General features: G+C 28.7%; 3 protein-coding genes across 9 annotated transcripts; all 3 read left to right on the forward strand.

The window, feature by feature from the left end:
- Positions 1–2,940: 2,940 nt before the first annotated feature.
- Positions 2,941–6,625, forward strand: LOC132948718 (LYR motif-containing protein 4). The gene is made up of 3 exons (XM_061019339.1): positions 2,941–3,205; positions 3,267–3,387; positions 6,156–6,625. Exons 1-3 carry the CDS (start codon positions 3,117–3,119, stop codon positions 6,222–6,224), a joined length of 279 nt encoding a protein of 92 aa, XP_060875322.1. The 5' UTR covers positions 2,941–3,116; the 3' UTR covers positions 6,225–6,625.
- A 3,560-nt stretch (positions 6,626–10,185) lies between these two features.
- Positions 10,186–12,158, forward strand: LOC132948776 (protein SCO1 homolog, mitochondrial). Its single transcript, XM_061019420.1, has 5 exons — positions 10,186–10,547; positions 10,684–10,882; positions 11,299–11,496; positions 11,567–11,775; positions 11,851–12,158. Exons 1-5 carry the CDS (start codon positions 10,512–10,514, stop codon positions 12,049–12,051), a joined length of 843 nt encoding a protein of 280 aa, XP_060875403.1. The 5' UTR covers positions 10,186–10,511; the 3' UTR covers positions 12,052–12,158.
- Positions 12,159–12,696: 538 nt separating this feature from the next.
- On the forward strand, positions 12,697–16,192 carry LOC132949276 (zinc finger CCCH domain-containing protein 10-like). 7 transcript variants are annotated; one of them, XM_061020081.1, is made up of 4 exons: positions 12,698–12,995; positions 13,776–14,048; positions 14,142–14,533; positions 15,094–16,192. In XM_061020081.1, exons 2-4 carry the CDS (start codon positions 13,778–13,780, stop codon positions 15,184–15,186), a joined length of 756 nt encoding a protein of 251 aa, XP_060876064.1. In that variant the 5' UTR covers positions 12,698–12,995; positions 13,776–13,777; the 3' UTR covers positions 15,187–16,192. The 7 variants fall into 7 exon arrangements, with proteins under 7 accessions (XP_060876059.1, XP_060876063.1, XP_060876064.1 ...); XM_061020078.1 differs by having other exon boundaries at positions 12,699–12,995; positions 13,776–14,078; positions 14,142–14,754; XM_061020079.1 differs by having other exon boundaries at positions 12,700–12,995; positions 14,142–14,754.
- The last annotated feature ends 355 nt before the right edge of the window (positions 16,193–16,547 follow it).

A 16,547-nucleotide genomic window follows, 5' to 3' on the forward strand; every position in this document is an offset into this window, starting at 1 on the left:
AAAAAAAATGGAAACTGAAAATGTCCGTATACAGCTCAAAATAAGTCAAAATATTTGGAAAATGTTATGGTGTATAGAAAATGCTAATATAAACATTCGGTCAAAATTGCATGTACCTACCTACGGTCATATGTTTTAGAGTTATACCAATAACCAAAATTTCTCGAAGTAAAGTACTGACTAGATTCACTTTCCTATCAGAAAAGTTACTGTTGAAGAAAATCCAAGAACTTTTACTGTCCTAAAAGGTGATGACAGACACAAAAAAAAATAAAAAAATCAATACATTCATCGCTTCGCTCAGAATCTAAAATTTTAATAGAACATTTTACATTAAGTTTTTCTACCTGTAACAAACAAAAAAAAGTGTACTTTAACGGGACATTACTTTTTTATGAGCTTTTAAACTTATAATTTTTACAATATTTAATATACAGCGGTAAATTATTGATCGATTTTTGATAACTTGTAGTATTTCCAAAACGAATAACTTTATATTCACGAAATGTTCATCAAAGATGTATATCAGTATTTTCCATGAATGGTAAAATTTTCTAACTATTTCGACGCATTTTGAGTTATTTAAAGCAGTGATATATTTTTCAAATTGTGTAAACTATTTTTCAGTTAGAAATTCATAGAAGTTTTTCTTTTCGTAGCTAATATAAGAAATTTTAATGAAAGGTTCCCAAAAAAATTTTCTACTTGTAACAAAACAATTAAGTTTAAACGTTAAGTAACAATATTTTTTTATGAGCGTTTGAATATATATAACTTTTACGATGTTGTATATTTTTGTAGTAATTTATTGGATTCAACAAGACCTTAAATTATTTCCTTTATTATTACAATTGTAATCTGGTGAAATCTTTTTGAAGATGTGTTTGGGCCATATACTATTACTACAGCTTTATTGTTATTATAAAGTAAGCTAGGCCGGTGGACCCAAACCTTTTTTTAAATCACTGGGGTAAATTATTTTTCCAGGTGTCAGACTATACGTTTGTTGACTGAAATTCTATTTATGACTTCATCTATACTATTTGGCTCTTTACACTACATTATATAATACCTTTAATATTATGTCGGGCACTACGCAGTCTGAGGTATTTACTACAGTAGCCATACGTAACCTAACCGAACAGGTGCCACTGAGCAAGGCCTTTTGATTTAATTTTAATTTCTAACGATTTGCTTATGACCATAGCAACGAATAAAAAAATAATAATATTATAAGGACTACGCTAACCGCTCAGAATCGTTTTTTGTACCCAATGATTTATCATTGAATTCAAATATAACACATCCAAAATTTCAGTGACATACTCTACAACTACTATACAGCAGAGCAGTACCCACTTGTCCACCTTTTTTTAAATTGTTATAGGTAATTATTTTATTTTAGAAAATAATATTTTCCTTTTAGTTATCAATATAAATGGTGAATTAATGTATAAAGCTATCATAGACCTTAGTTAAGATATTTCATAATGTATTTACTCTAGTCGTTATTAATAAATTTTTATTTTTACACCTACCCTAACACGAGAAAACGCGATTTCTCCATGTAGGTGCTGCGGTAACGTTACCCCAGCACTGCCCATGACCAATTATTATCAAATCAATTTTTTAATATAAATATTTCAACTTTGTTGAGTCTTTAGAGAATAAGTACTTACTATTTAATTTTATCTCATTTTTTTTTTTGCTTTATGATATTAATTTGCCTACGGGCTTCCGTGTTGCCCTCCACAATTTGTTTTCAGTAATTTAACTATAGTTACAGTATACTGTTGATCTTTGTATGTCAATTTTTTGAACTCTGACAACCAGGTGGCATCTAAATTTTTTTAAATTTTTTTTTTTGATTCTTAAAACGGTTTTGCCTGCGGACGCCAATGTCCTCTTTCAATTTTTTTTTCATAAATTTAACTCAAATTGATTATTTTGTAAAAATTATTCAAACAGACCAACAGGTGTCATCCAAATTTAAAAAAAAAAAATTTTACTTATTTAAATGCGTATGCCTGCAGGCACCCACGTTCCTCTTCCGTTTTTTTTTTAATCAATTTGACTGTTTTTGTTCTTTTGTATAGATTTTTAAACATTGACAACCTTCAGATGCCATCTGATAAAAAATTTTTTTTTGGTTCTTTAAATGACTTTGCCTGCAGGCGCCCACGTTTGCTTTTCAATTTTTTTTTTTTAATTTAACTCTTGATTTTTAATATAAATATTTTCAATATTGATGATCTGGTGGTCTCCATTTAGTTTATTAAATAAATAATTATCATTATTTAATAAACTAATTATTGTGAATATTATTTTCTGTTTGAAATCTTGAGATTGTAGTTTGCATTCTTTAGTTATTTTGTCTAATATTTTTTTTGTTTTCCTAAATGCATGTAGGATTAAAAAATATAATATTAGTGGTAATTAGAAAGTATTTTTTTCGCTAAGCATGTTCAGGCAACAGTGTTTTTGTTATCGCAGTTGGAATGGAATCGGTCCCGGGTTCTAGTATTATAGAGAATGGAATATTATATTATTATTATTATTATATTGTCAAAAAATCACGGACGACAACAAGCGTGACTAAATAAGTCATGTCATGAGGATGAGATTCAGATATTATGAGAACAAGGTTTATACATTTGTCATGACGTAGAGCTTGGAATGAGATCAAAGAACATAGCTTATAGCCACGAATTAAGATATACCTTGATTAGGTACATCTTAATTGGTGCTCATAGCTGAGCTATAAGCTATAAAATAATTATAATTGTATAAACTAGTTTATGTCGTTTAATCGTTTATGAGAATATGAGATGACCGGGTTTCTGTGATAAGATTTTCTTATCAATCTGTCAACTTTATCGTTATCACCCACGGACTAGTCTTATCACCTGAGTCAGGCAACCGGAAAACGTTATCACGTATTATACGGACTCTGCCGTCCTGGGAAATGGGAATTGCCATTGGCAATTAGCTTCATTATTCAATATTCATTTCAACAGAAAACCAACAAACTGCCAGACGTCGTGAGTGCCGGTTCTCAAATTTTAAGGACCTGTTCATTTTTACTGTCATTTCTTCTTGAACGGTCTTTAGCCGCGATGGCAGCCCCAGTGACCAGGGCTGAAGTTCTCAAAATCTACAAGACCATGTTGAGGGAGAGTAGCAAGTTTTCATTCTACAACTACAGGTAAATGAGGTTGTTTGAATCTGTCCGATCACCGTTTCAATGAAATTAAATTTTTTGAAAGGATGTACGCAGTCAGACGCGTGAAAGATGCGTTCAGGGAGCAAAAGGCGGTCAATGATACTTCAGAAATCCAACAGCACCTGCTTGAGGCGCACAGGTTTTTGGATATCATCAAGCGACAAGTAATTTAACATTTTAGACACACCATTTATCACTGCACGTTTCGGGTGACCCAATCCCTTAAGTGCTTATTTATGTTCAGTTTTCCCTTTATTTCCTCAAAAAAAACCATTACAATTATATACGTTTCATGTTAGTTATGTTATTTTTTTTAATAAGTATTTCAGGCCTAAAAATACGTATATTTATTTTGTAGGAATCCTATTTTTTATTCCGTGTCACAAATTACATAATTTTTTATGGGTTCAGTTTATGGACTGTAATTAGGTATAATAGTATGATAAAAATATATACCAGTTTATTGTTTGTAGGAAGTTAATAGTACATTAGGACATGGTCAATACCATAGTCCGTTAGTGCATATTATTATTAACTATTAAAAGCAGGTACACCAATAGTTTAAAATGTTCTCATTTTAATTTCTGAGCTTAGCAAGAATGTAGGTATTATTATTCTTATTTGTTGTCTCTGATTTCACATCTTTTAACAGACAATTATCTTCACACGTTAATGGTGATTTGTTAATAAATTTGAATTCTTACAATTTTCTTCATACATTTGTCTTAGCATTTTCTACACATGATAAAACTTTAATATTTTAGCTCTTTTTAAACTATCTATGAAATGTACAACTTAGTTTTTTTTTAAATTTATGTTGATTAAAAATTATTGGTCACAAATTTAACTCAAGATACCTGATATGTTATTTTAACAGTTAAAAAATATCAAAAATGTGTAAGCATAATGTGTTTTTGCAATAATTGTGTTTAGTTTAAATTTGAAAATTATTTTGAAATCTTAATCTTGAAAATGTAATACAGTCTTTAGTACAATATAGTTTTTGTTGTATAATGTAAATATAAAAAATAATGTTATAAGTATTTAAAGTTAAAATGTTGATGTAATTTGTTATTGTAAGTTGGGTATGTAAAAATGTATATTTTGTAATTTCAATTTATTTTAATAATAATTCTGGAAATAAAATACAAGCTGGATAATTTGTTATCCTATTATAAAACAAATTATGTATCATTGCAGTGCCTTAGACAAGAATTTAATATGGGTAAGGGGGTATATCATAGTAATTACATAATATATTATAATTAATTGAATAAATACATTTATATACTTTCAATGTTGAAATTGGGGTGTTAAATTGTCCAGCTTGCATCTTATTTCCAGGATTTTTATCATTATAAATTGAAAATGTATACATTTTTAAATACCTTACCTACAATAACAAATTACACCAAGATTTTAACTTTAAATGCTTATAAAACCAGTTTTTGAGATTTGACATTATACAACACATCCCCCCTCCCTATATCATTGATTTTAAATTGAATATATCTATTACAGAGACATAGGTACTCACTAATGAGGTACACTTGAAACCTACTTAAGGTCAGAGCGAGTTCCCCAGTGTTTTATAATATATTTTAACATTGATTATAATTTATACATATTATATGTATAATATAACATGGTATTTATAATCAATGATTTCATGTTTACATAGACCAACATAATTACCGTCTATTAGGGTATTAGACTAAATGTATTTAGGTACTTACTGTACATTATTTGCTAATAATTATAATTATGTTATTGTCATGTAATACTGGTTAGTTTTATTATTGAATTTGAAATGCTGCTTTATAAATTATATTAGTAAATAGTTAATATACAAACTATCTACTATTCATTTTATTGATACAAAAAAAAGTATAAAGGTTATAAGTAGAGCACAAATTTATAAACATTAAAAACCAACCAAATAAGCGCTAAAAAATCTTAAATATATTATGCACTAAAATTTTGAAATATGCATGAAAAATAAAAATTATACATAAAATATTGTGTGTTTTGAACATTTAATTAAAACAATATATTTAAAATTATGGAACCCTCCTACAAACACTTTTCTTCATTTTTTTCTGAAATAATGTCAATGGTCAATGGTTGTAATCAATATTTTCTTATCTTGGTATATGTTTTTTATTTCACCGATTATTGATCTAAGCTCATCTTTGGGAAAACCGTTTATATCTACAAGCATATCTATTGATTTATTTTGATATTAATCGAAACAATAAAAGTATAATATTATTTTCTAATATTACAATAGTACCTATATATTTCAAAAACGTCTAATAAAATATCAAAATATGCAATTTAAATTATAAAATAAGCCCTTAAAATAGTAAAAAATGTGTAAATGTCAAAATATGCATTTAAAGTTACATTTTTTAAATTGTTATGCCATGAAACAAATGTAGTGCTCACTTAGCATATCATGCAATCAACCAGAACAAATATGCAAATGCATATAAATCCGCTTTCTTGTTATTAGTAATAATTTATTTATTCACTGTGACTTGTATAATACAGATTTTGAAATAATTATCTTGATAAATATTATGTGATTTAGTTTAAATTTTCACTAAAATGTATCCCATTAGTAAAAGTGTTTCCTAACTTATTTCTATGGGTAGAACCCACACTATTTTTAATACTAATATTATCAATATTTATTTAGTAGAATTTAAATGTATATTCCCAATTCAATAACATAATGTTTGTTCAGTAGATAAACCATTAAAACATATATGTATAGTAATTGTTCGTGCACTAGCTATGGGAAAATATTGTATTATTTTAAGAAAATGTCTGTAGGTACGTTACAGCTGTTTATAATAAGCAACAATAATTATTTTAATTAACTTTAACTTGTATTAATCAAATTGTTAATCTTGTTATTTTGTTGTAGGCCATTGTTGGAGACTTGTACAAATTTGATAAGCTCGTAATCGAAGTAGATAATAATGAAAAACATTAGTTTGTGGATCATGCTGGATTTGAGAGGCTGAGAGTGTTATTGAATTTACCAGTCAAATTTTCAAATGTCTACACGCAAGTTTTTTTAATTGATGATTGTTCCTATGTTCAATACTAGTATATATTATTATATTGATCAACACCATCATTGCTTGCATTGTGTGAGATTAAATATGTACTGAAAATTTTAAAAACTGATAGCAACAACCAGTTTTATAAAAATTATGTGTGGTGCATTAAGCATTTTATTTTTGTACATTGTAAACCACTATAAAAAATTATAATAGCAGATAAATATCTTATGATTGTCTTTGCTTTTGATAATATATTGTAATATTGTATAGTTATTAGTAACATTTCTCAATGAAGTATAAAATTTATTAAATATAATATTTTTATTGATTTGAAGTTTTATTTAATTCAATTATTGATATAGACTATTAAAAAAATATTTATATTTAATATTATACAAATATCACATAAGTGTAATATTTAGTATGATTTAAGAATATTGTACCTACTATAAGATCTAAGATATAAATCATTATATTATTTAATGGAAGTAAAAGAAACTATTTTGATGCCATAGTCTTTTCAAAAAACATGAAGAACATTAAAGTTTATGTAAATGTTGTGAGTGTAGCAGTCGGCTAAACGAGTTATCTTGTATAAATATTAAATTTACCATTAGATGAAATACTATAGTTAATTTGTATTTGTTTCCAGTCTTCACACAACCCAGACTTGCTACATAAATTCTGTAGGTTGTCAATATTGTTGAGAATAAACCCAAGTGGCCACGTTGATTATTTGGCTGGATAACACAGGTAAAAACAAGCAAACTTTTCAACTCTTTAACAAAGTGAAATCTAAGCTTTTTAAACTAAGAGCTATTTTGAGCCGAGTATAATACCTAATAATAAAATACTTCTATTTATTATGATTCAATACCAAGTGTAAAACAGAAAAAAAACACGACTTTATGATAATGACTTGGCAGTTAATTGTAGTGGTAGCGGATAGCCAATAATAAAGGAATATTGTTTATAGGCATAAAAAAAAATGAATACTTGTGATTTTTATTTTTTGCCAATGAAACAATGGTTTGTAGCACGACAATTGTTTAAACCAAAAAATATAATTGTATTAAAAGTCTTAAACATCAACCATCAATGAATTTAAACTGTATAATTTTATAATTACCGAGTACGAGGAAAATACGTATTATACCTTCCTCACAAAAGAAAAACAATTTAATGATTAACACTATACAGAATTGGAATTTGCGTTAAACAAGACTTAGATAGGTTAAAATGTAATCCTTTTACCACCTTGGCACCTTCTTAGTTCTCACACTGAAGTGATTGGAATAGGTACCAAAAAAAAAATGTTAGTTTTCTTTCGAATTTAAGTTGGGTTTTCTTCTACAACCGAAAATTTTTTGGGGAAAATATGACGACTTATTCAATTGGCAAATAGGTAATATTTTAATATATTCCTTCAAATGTCCTGTTAATTAGACAATTAGTACTAGTCTGACAGTCTGTGTAGCATTGTAGGTACCTACTTAGAAAATAAGCCGTAGATAAGTTAAACAATTGCTGTCATCTTTATGCTAGGAAAATAAAACAACAAAACTATTCACACACTAAGCACAAATGTAAATGTATTATCAAAAGTTCTTGGCGAAAATGAATGTTCGTAAAAATCCAGACAAATTTCTAAGAGGATTCTAAGACCTGGTCATATTTTACTTTCAAATTATGAAATCGTATCAGGAAGTTGTAGAAAATATTAAAAATCGAATATTATTCTTTTATTAGATTTTTGCCAATGTTGCCAATGGAAGTCAGGACCTGAATTAAGATATTTTGCTACTGCACACCTAATAAAATTCCACATCAAAATATTTTAAAATAATGAACGTAGACCTAGTAGTGCACATGCCACATATAACTTCATTGCATAATTGTGTTTACTATTCATTAATAATTAATAGTAATACAATCTAAGACAATCGTCTATAAAATTCCTTGATACCTATAGGTATAGGTATATGACTGAACATTTTAAAATTAAAAACGAAATAGCTTGGGTTAATATACTTATTATATTATAAGCCGCCCAGAATATGGTGTAGTCGGTATTATTTTTAGTGTTGAGGATTTTAAACGAATACAATATGCTAATTAGTAATTTTCAATAATCAATATTGAATATTAATCAAAAAAAAAAATGTATAAAAGCCGAAAATAAGTACTGCACACTCTTAAATTTACTACTGGACATTTAATATTAGCTACTGCACACAATTTTAGGCCCTGATGGAGGTCGGCCAATGTTCTTGGTGAATTTGAATGCTTGTATTAATTCTGATAAATTTTCAAAAGGATATTTAGACCTTCTGACCAAGAAACAATGGCCTAACCGACCTAACCCGTTATAAGTAAAATAAACAATATCCTAAACATAGTGCAAACGCATTAAATTCACATCCCTGATTACCACATTTTTCAATATTTATATAAAAACGTTGCAAATTTATCGCAAAAACTGTTGGTATCCAATAAATCATAATTTACGCCGCTGATTAAGTAATGAAAATAATGTTTTTATTTTTCATGCAATCATGAATTATTTGTTTATTAGTTTATAGTTATAAATAATCTTATTTGTGATCAATGGCAGGGGGTATAATGTAGAATACCTACCTAACTTAGATTTACGTAGGTATATAAGTTATTACTTCAATCTTTTCTACTTTTGAAGTATTCTTGTATACGGCTTATGGACGCCGATAATTGAACACTATTGTACGTTAAATCCATAGAAAGTTGAAAATATATTATGATTTAAGGAATAAAATTCAAAATGTATTATATTATGGTGGTGACATTTATGTTCTAAATTATTTGTATGCAAGTATTTAAATGTTTTCTTTTTTTTTAATATATTTCTTTTTATTATTAAATACTGTCATGTTTAAATGTCCTATTACAAAAAAAAATATACGAAAAATGTAAGAGTTAATTCATTAAATGATCATACATAATGCTTTCAAAGTGTTACAATTAACAAATAATAATTATTAATTATTAATTAATATATTGATTTTAAATACAATTCATAATATGCTTGTATTGAGGTTAATACTAGTATTCATATTACCTATGTGATATCAAAATGCATATATTTTGAATACCTTTTTATAAGCATTTATTACTTGGTTGTACCTATCACCATTGATTTTATAATATATTCATCGTATTTATAGTATATTATAAAATCAATGCTATTACCTATATAATATTATATATCAACCGAGATCCGGCAGGGGATAGATTTATATGGTCATCCTAGGTCAGTACTTATTTTCTTTAGACTTCAAGCGTTTATGAAAAAAAGTTTAAAGAGTTAAATTTAAATACTATTATTAATATTTTTCAAAATTATATACAAACATTAATTTACTATCCATTTTTTAAATATATCTGTGTAAAACAGTACATGTTATTGTAGGTACCTAATTTAGAAAAAAAAAAAATTAATAATCTTGATTAAGGGGGCCTTGACGGTTTTACATTAAATTTAGGGATTCTCATGGTACATCTTAAACCGATGTGACGACACCTTATCAATAAACCTTGATATTATGATCCACGGACTAAGATAATGGTCTGGTACCGACATGGTCGGCGGGGGTCGAAGGACGGCCTCGAAAAGGTGTCACTTAGCTGATAAGAACTCTGTTCTTGAAGTTTTCAGCGCTACCGGTGGTTGTATTTGGCTATACAATTTGTATCTTAGTCCGTGTTAAATGCAGAGGGCGCTGTGAACTCCAGGAACACATAGCGACCCCCCCCCCGCACTTTGCTTCTTGTACATATATTGGTGGCCGTGATAAGCTGCTCGTTTCCAGTCCATTACATCTTAGTCCGTGATAATATGATCTAATATGTTATATGAGTGATATGAGCATCATAAATCATAATATTAATTTGTGATCGTAGATGAAAATCAAAAAGTTCTCAAACCTCAAGTATAAAGTATTTGTGTCCACTGTTTATTCCTCATCCGTCGTAGTTGATAAAACTTTACCATATTTATTATAGATCCCTATGAAAAATCGATCAGAAAATATTATTGGCCAAGTGAACTCGCTTTTTTGCAATACGAAATTTTTTGTGGATTAAATCCTATACTTAAAATAAAGATAACATTTTATCAAAGTATTTAAAAAAGTGTTCACAACATTAATTTTCGTGATTTTTAAAAATCTCTATCAGTCATGTCATATTTTTGTTCCAGAAGAATTTTCCAACAAGTAAAATATCTACATAATATTATTTACTTGTTTTTATCATATTATGTTATTTTTTTTTGCTGTTATACTAATTTGAATTATAAAATCTGATTTCCAATTAATTAATTATGTATTAATGCGGTTATTTTCATTATAGTTCCAAATCAAACAAATAAAAAAATTCAACTTTAGTAATGTGTCAGGAGGTCCAAATAAACATGTTGAATTTCCCAAACGTAATAAACCAATATTTGGAAAAGATGGTCCGATTACGTGGAAAACTGTTGGAATTACTGGTGTTTTGGGAGCGGGTATGGTCACATACTTATTATATCTTAAAGAAGAACAAGAAGAAAGTAAGTGTTTATAATTATTAACTGATAACTCAACCTAATTCAGTTATTTATAATTTGTTTAATATTATCATGTATTTTATTATTTAATCATTATTCTATAATTTCAAAAAAATTTTAAATATACAATAAACAAAAAATGTAATATTCTTAATATTGTTCCTATTTAGTTATACCTGCTGTAATTTTTGTTAGTTTTTCTGATATTCTTTCTTGATATTAATATAAGGTATTATATTTTTTATAATTGTTTACCGTGCTATCTGTCCGTATTTTTAATAATTAAAATAAAATAAAACTACACATTGATATTACTTATTAAATGATAAAGTTAAAATTGTATCATTATTTTATACTAAATTAGATACATTATAATGTATAACTTAAACAAAACCTTAATAAAATGTATATATTTTCAGAACAAAGACGAGAGAGAAAGCGTCAGTTAGGAAAAGCACAAATTGGAGGTCCATTTGAGTTACTTGATGGATCCAACAATATTGTAAAAAGTGAACAATTTTTGGGGAAGTGGATGCTCATCTATTTTGGTTTCAGTCATTGTCCAGATATATGTCCTGATGAATTAGAAAAAATGGCATTAGTTGTAGATAATCTTGGTACATACATAATTAAATAAAACAATATTTTAATAATAACTTAATCATATCAGCTTTTTGCAAATTTTAGAAAAAGAAGACATGAATACAGGCATTCAAGGTATTTTCATCACTGTAGATCCAGACAGAGATACTCCTAAAATTGTAGACAAATATATTAAGGAATTTTCTTCAAAATTCATTGGTTTAAGTGGCACTTCAGATCAAATTCAGCAAGTGTGCAAAAGATATAGAGTTTATTATAGCCCTGGAAAGAAAGACGTCGATAATGATTATATTGTGAGTTTGTGACCACATTTTTTTGTTATACTTTCAGAATTAGTTATACATTTATATTTATATCCATCATTTCAGGTGGATCATACGATCATTATGTACTTGGTTAATCCAGAGGGTGAATTCATAGATTATTTCGGACAAAACAAAACTGCAGATGAAATAGTAGAACATATTTTGTTACACATGTTTAAATTCAAACAAGAAAAAGGTTCATTGTTAAGCAGCACTTTAGAAAAGATAAACTCATTAAGTGGGAAAAAAATTGTTACGTCATAAACTTGTATTTAAATGTAATCAAACTTTTTATGTTTAGACTAACTTCAGTTGCTGTTAATTGTTAAAATAATTTGAAACTAATACATCAATTTTAAAAAAGCTTGAGTTTTTTAAGTATCTACTGCTATCTGCAAGTACTCAACTCGCATGGATCCTTTAAGGTGCTCACACACCGCAGCGGTGGCGGCAAATTGCTGCAGAAGACATTTCACCGCGGCGGTAAAGCCAAGACAAGAATTTAACGCCACCGCTGCAGTGCGTGGGGACTTTTACCCATAGACCAATCTTTAGACAAAAATTTTTTTTTATACCATAGACGGTGGTCGCAGTCGACAATGTTGACTGTTGAGCCCAAATGCACGGTTTAAGAATTAATAATTAAATAATTAAGTGTGTATTAAATCGTGCTGTTGAGTCCCGATCACTGAACTAAATATAGTTTTAGTATTAACTTCAGTGTTCCTGATATATTAATATCCTATTTTTTTTCTTATAATACTTCGGTCTGTACTCTGTAGTTTGCTAGTATCCGGGATGTAGAAAAGATCTTCGTTTTTCTTCCAGGTCCCAGAACCGCTTGGAATAAAAAACTTTAAATGTTTACATCTCACTGTTTAAGCCACGCCCCAAAGGTCATTGATTATTTTTCCATTTTGATTTTAATATTTTATTATAAGAGTCGAAAAGTGGTGATTATTCTTAAATTCTTATTATATTGTTGTCTCGTAAAATCAATTGAATGTACAAAGTTTGATATTCGAGTTAACGTAGTACCTTGAACCTATACAATAATTTTACTGTTGTATATACAGTTTCTCATAGTATATAATAAAAATATAGTTGATCTAAATTGTAAATAGTCTCAATACAGCTATCGTAGTTCGTACATCCCAATAATTAATTGGAGTTTTGGCTTAATTTTTGTAAAAAATAATCTTCTAAAGGTAAAGTATTGATTAGTTATTATTATAATATACCATTATTATTATTATTATGTACAATGACGTGCCCTAATATAGTATTTAACGACATTTCGCGCTAAGTCGCCTGAATGCCAGCGATCTCGTCTCTAGGTTTAGTGGACATTTCGGCGCTACCTGCAACTGCCCAACGCCGGTCGTTCGAACATTTTTTCTCAAAAATATTTTAGATTATATGAACTGCCAACGTCTCACGCGCATTACCCGGCCATCGAATTTTCCATTGGCATCCCGCGTAATTTGCGCCGATAAATTGAGTATTTACGCAGCGAGTATAAAAATATTGAATGTGTTGATAATTATTATTTAGCAATGATTTACTGAAGTTGGGTAGGTAATTGGTATTAATTAATTGGTAGCTTTCACTTACTACAGAAGTGTGCGAGTTTTAAACATATTATTACAAGTTTTTTTTTTTTTTTTTTTACTTCCAATCGTTGGCAACATAAAAAATATGTAATAAATCTGATTGTTTATTAAAAAAATATATCTCACATAATAATGTGAAATACTTATTCAAATTTCAAGCACTTTCTGATATAATGTTATGTCATATTATTTTTGTCCCCATAATTGTCTAATAATATTAATTAACCTAATTTTATGATTGTTATTATTTAAACAATATTCTTTAAATAATATAATTCAATAAATTAAGTATATTATTATATGCTGTATTAAACCCAATTTTAGATTTTGAAATGCTAAATGCATGCAAAATTGTATAATAGTCTGAAATCGCAGGGATGAAGGGGAAAAAGGAACAGGAATCAGAAACAACCGAGAATGTATGTCGTGATTTCATGCGCAATGTGTGCAATAGAGGCAAATCTTGCAAATTTTTTCATCCTCCTGTCGAAGAGGATAAGCGCAAATATGTATTTTGCCATGACTTTCAAAATGGCAAGTGTAGTCGACACGACTGCAGGTTCATTCATTGTTCTCGTGAGGATGAGGAGTATTATAATCGGACCGGACGCATGGCACCAGAAGTGTTGAGGACGATTGAAATAACTGGTGCGCCTCCTTCTGATGATATACCTATTTGTAAAGATTATTTAAAAGGCAATTGCCATCGTAGCCAAGCTCATTGTAAATTTCGTCATGTAGATCAACCGCTTGATGTACCTGTTAGAGGTCCTAATGGTCCTTTCAATTCACCCCAGCCAGCGATGCCACCTAACTTCGGTAATGAGTTGTTCCGCAGACGCTTTGATTTCGATGAAGAGCCCGATCCCAAGCGTAGGCGCTACGAATTTGACAACAGAATGCCGCTAGGGCGCCCATTCCCCAATCGCGACATGGACTTTTCCGCGCCACCTGGGCCTGTGCATCAACAGCCATATTGGTTGTTGCAAGATGAGGTGGAAATGTTGCGCAAGCGTGTGGCTGAGTTGAAAAAGCGCAATGAGGAATTGCAAGCGACTAATGAATTCTTGTTGGAGCAAAACGCACAGCTGCGCATAAATGAACAAGCGCCCCTGCGCAGCACCCAGCAAATGGTGAGCGCTATACGCACCGTGACCACAGTCCCAGTCAGCTTGGCGGCGGTGGCTGCGGCCGGCACACCCGTGTCCATAGCTACCGTCTCCATGGCTCCAATTCAGATACCACCTGTTGTATCTGGGTCTGGCCCGCCGCCCCTGCCGCAGCCAACTAACTCGCAGCCTTTGGTATCTTATCCTATTGGCAGATCGACATCGGCCCAACACTATATCCAACCGTAGGTATGTGCCTACCATTAATTTTTTTTTTATTCTCATGAATCTCGATTTGCTTATTTTATGTTTACATGACAGTATTAGCATGTTTAAACTTCCCTTATTATTTTTATGTTTAATATTAGTTTGTATTATGTCTTCTAGTCTGAACAATTGAATAATTCACCCTTTTGGTGCAAAACTCGAGGGATTTTATATGCGGCATTTATTTAGGACATCTGTTTCATCTTGGCAGGGGCGTGGGCATGGCAGTCAATAACTGCCTAGATGAAATGGACTGACTTGTGTTAAACATTATTTTTACCATTTCAAATAACATTTTTGTGTTTGGATTGTTTCAGTTTATGAACAGTGGAAATGGAAACGTTGCTAATAAGAATTTGACATTAACAAAACAAAGAATGTACAATATATGTTTCAATAATAGAATGTAAGAAACCATTTTTTATACAATTTGAGTACCACAGTATTTTTGACGGTGGAAAGTAAAATCTCTTAATCGTGAAATGTATAAATTTAATAAAAAAATAAGTTACTTCATACTAATTTAATGTTTCATTTCTTAATGCTATTTGAATTTTTATTATAAACGTCAGCATTTGTTTTCTGATTAATAACACTCTTTTAATTGCTATTAACCTGTACAAATTAGACGTTTATAACATTTTATTGAAGTAATACCATCAATTTTCTTATCATAATATAGTGTTTGTTTATATTACGGTGAAGGTCCTTGAAAATCAATCATTAAATTACAGTACATTGGTAAAATGTAAATAAAATATTTAGTAGAAAAGAAAAATTGTCATACTGACAATTTTTATATTTTATTTTTCTCCTTTATTGCCTCTTAACGTATATTTATTTGATTGAAAGATGTTTACTCATCATGTAAGTAAGTAATTAACTATTTAATTACTATATTAAATGGTAAAGTGTAATATTATAAATGTTCCATATCTGATATTAATATTAATATATACAATTTTTAACAGATATACTCAAAGATTATCACTTTTCCATTGATAATTAATGTATGTGTCAGTATTTTTAATATTAATAATAAATATAATTGGCATAACCAATTTTGTGAGTTGTGCAAAAATTTAATAGCCAATGTGTTCTTTTACCTCTTTTCTACTTCCACATACAATCTTAATTTTTAACTTTTTTTTTTTTGTCACATGCTATTTTTATATGTAATTCAACAATTTTGTTGCTAAATCATCATGTTCATATTTGTAAACATTATAATTTAAATTTAATTAATTTGTATTTCTTGCAATTAATATTTAAATCAATTAAGTAGATTATAAATGTAACTAGTCTTTTAATTTATGTTATAGTCAAGTTTTGTAGATTATAATATATAATATATCTTTAGAATGTTTTCAGTGCATTAAAAAATAAATATTGAAAATTAAAATATTTTGAAATAAACATGGATGTAATTTATGTTTTACTTTATTATTTGTATATTATAATATACTATACACACTTTATTCATCCAATTAATTAAGTTAGAAATTTTTTTTAATGTTCTTTAGAGCTATTAATACTTGAAATCACTCTATGTCCTATGTATTTTAAGAAAATTATCATACAGACTTTTCATATTACAATTATTATCATCGTGTTGTAAACAACTAAACAAGTGGGTGATTCACCATAAACCTTTGAGCGCCGTCCCACAATTGTTTACATATATCATTTATCTAGGTACATAATAAATATAAGTATTTCTCGCCAAGTCCAGTTGAACACACACACACATCATACAAAAGTACAATAAGAC

This window comes from Metopolophium dirhodum, chromosome 7, assembly GCF_019925205.1.
Source record: "Metopolophium dirhodum isolate CAU chromosome 7, ASM1992520v1, whole genome shotgun sequence".
In the NCBI taxonomy this organism is placed as follows: domain Eukaryota; kingdom Metazoa; phylum Arthropoda; class Insecta; order Hemiptera; family Aphididae; genus Metopolophium; species Metopolophium dirhodum.

Bases quoted from the DNA above. Each gene is read 5' to 3' on its own strand.
- LOC132948718 (XM_061019339.1), top strand. From the start codon at position 3,117: ATGGCAGCCCCAGTGACCAGGGCTGAAGTTCTCAAAATCTACAAGACC. The intron at 3,206-3,266 runs GTAAATGAGGTT...ATTTTTTGAAAG, and splicing joins TTTTCATTCTACAACTACAG to GATGTACGCAGTCAGACGCG. The intron at 3,388-6,155 runs GTAATTTAACAT...ATTTTGTTGTAG, and splicing joins TGGATATCATCAAGCGACAA to GCCATTGTTGGAGACTTGTA.
- LOC132949276 (XM_061020076.1), top strand. From the start codon at position 13,778: ATGAAGGGGAAAAAGGAACAGGAATCAGAAACAACCGAGAATGTATGT.
- LOC132948776 (XM_061019420.1), top strand. From the start codon at position 10,512: ATGTCATATTTTTGTTCCAGAAGAATTTTCCAACAA. The intron at 10,548-10,683 runs GTAAAATATCTA...TTTTCATTATAG, and splicing joins CCAGAAGAATTTTCCAACAA to TTCCAAATCAAACAAATAAA. The intron at 11,497-11,566 runs GTACATACATAA...TGCAAATTTTAG, and splicing joins ATTAGTTGTAGATAATCTTG to AAAAAGAAGACATGAATACA.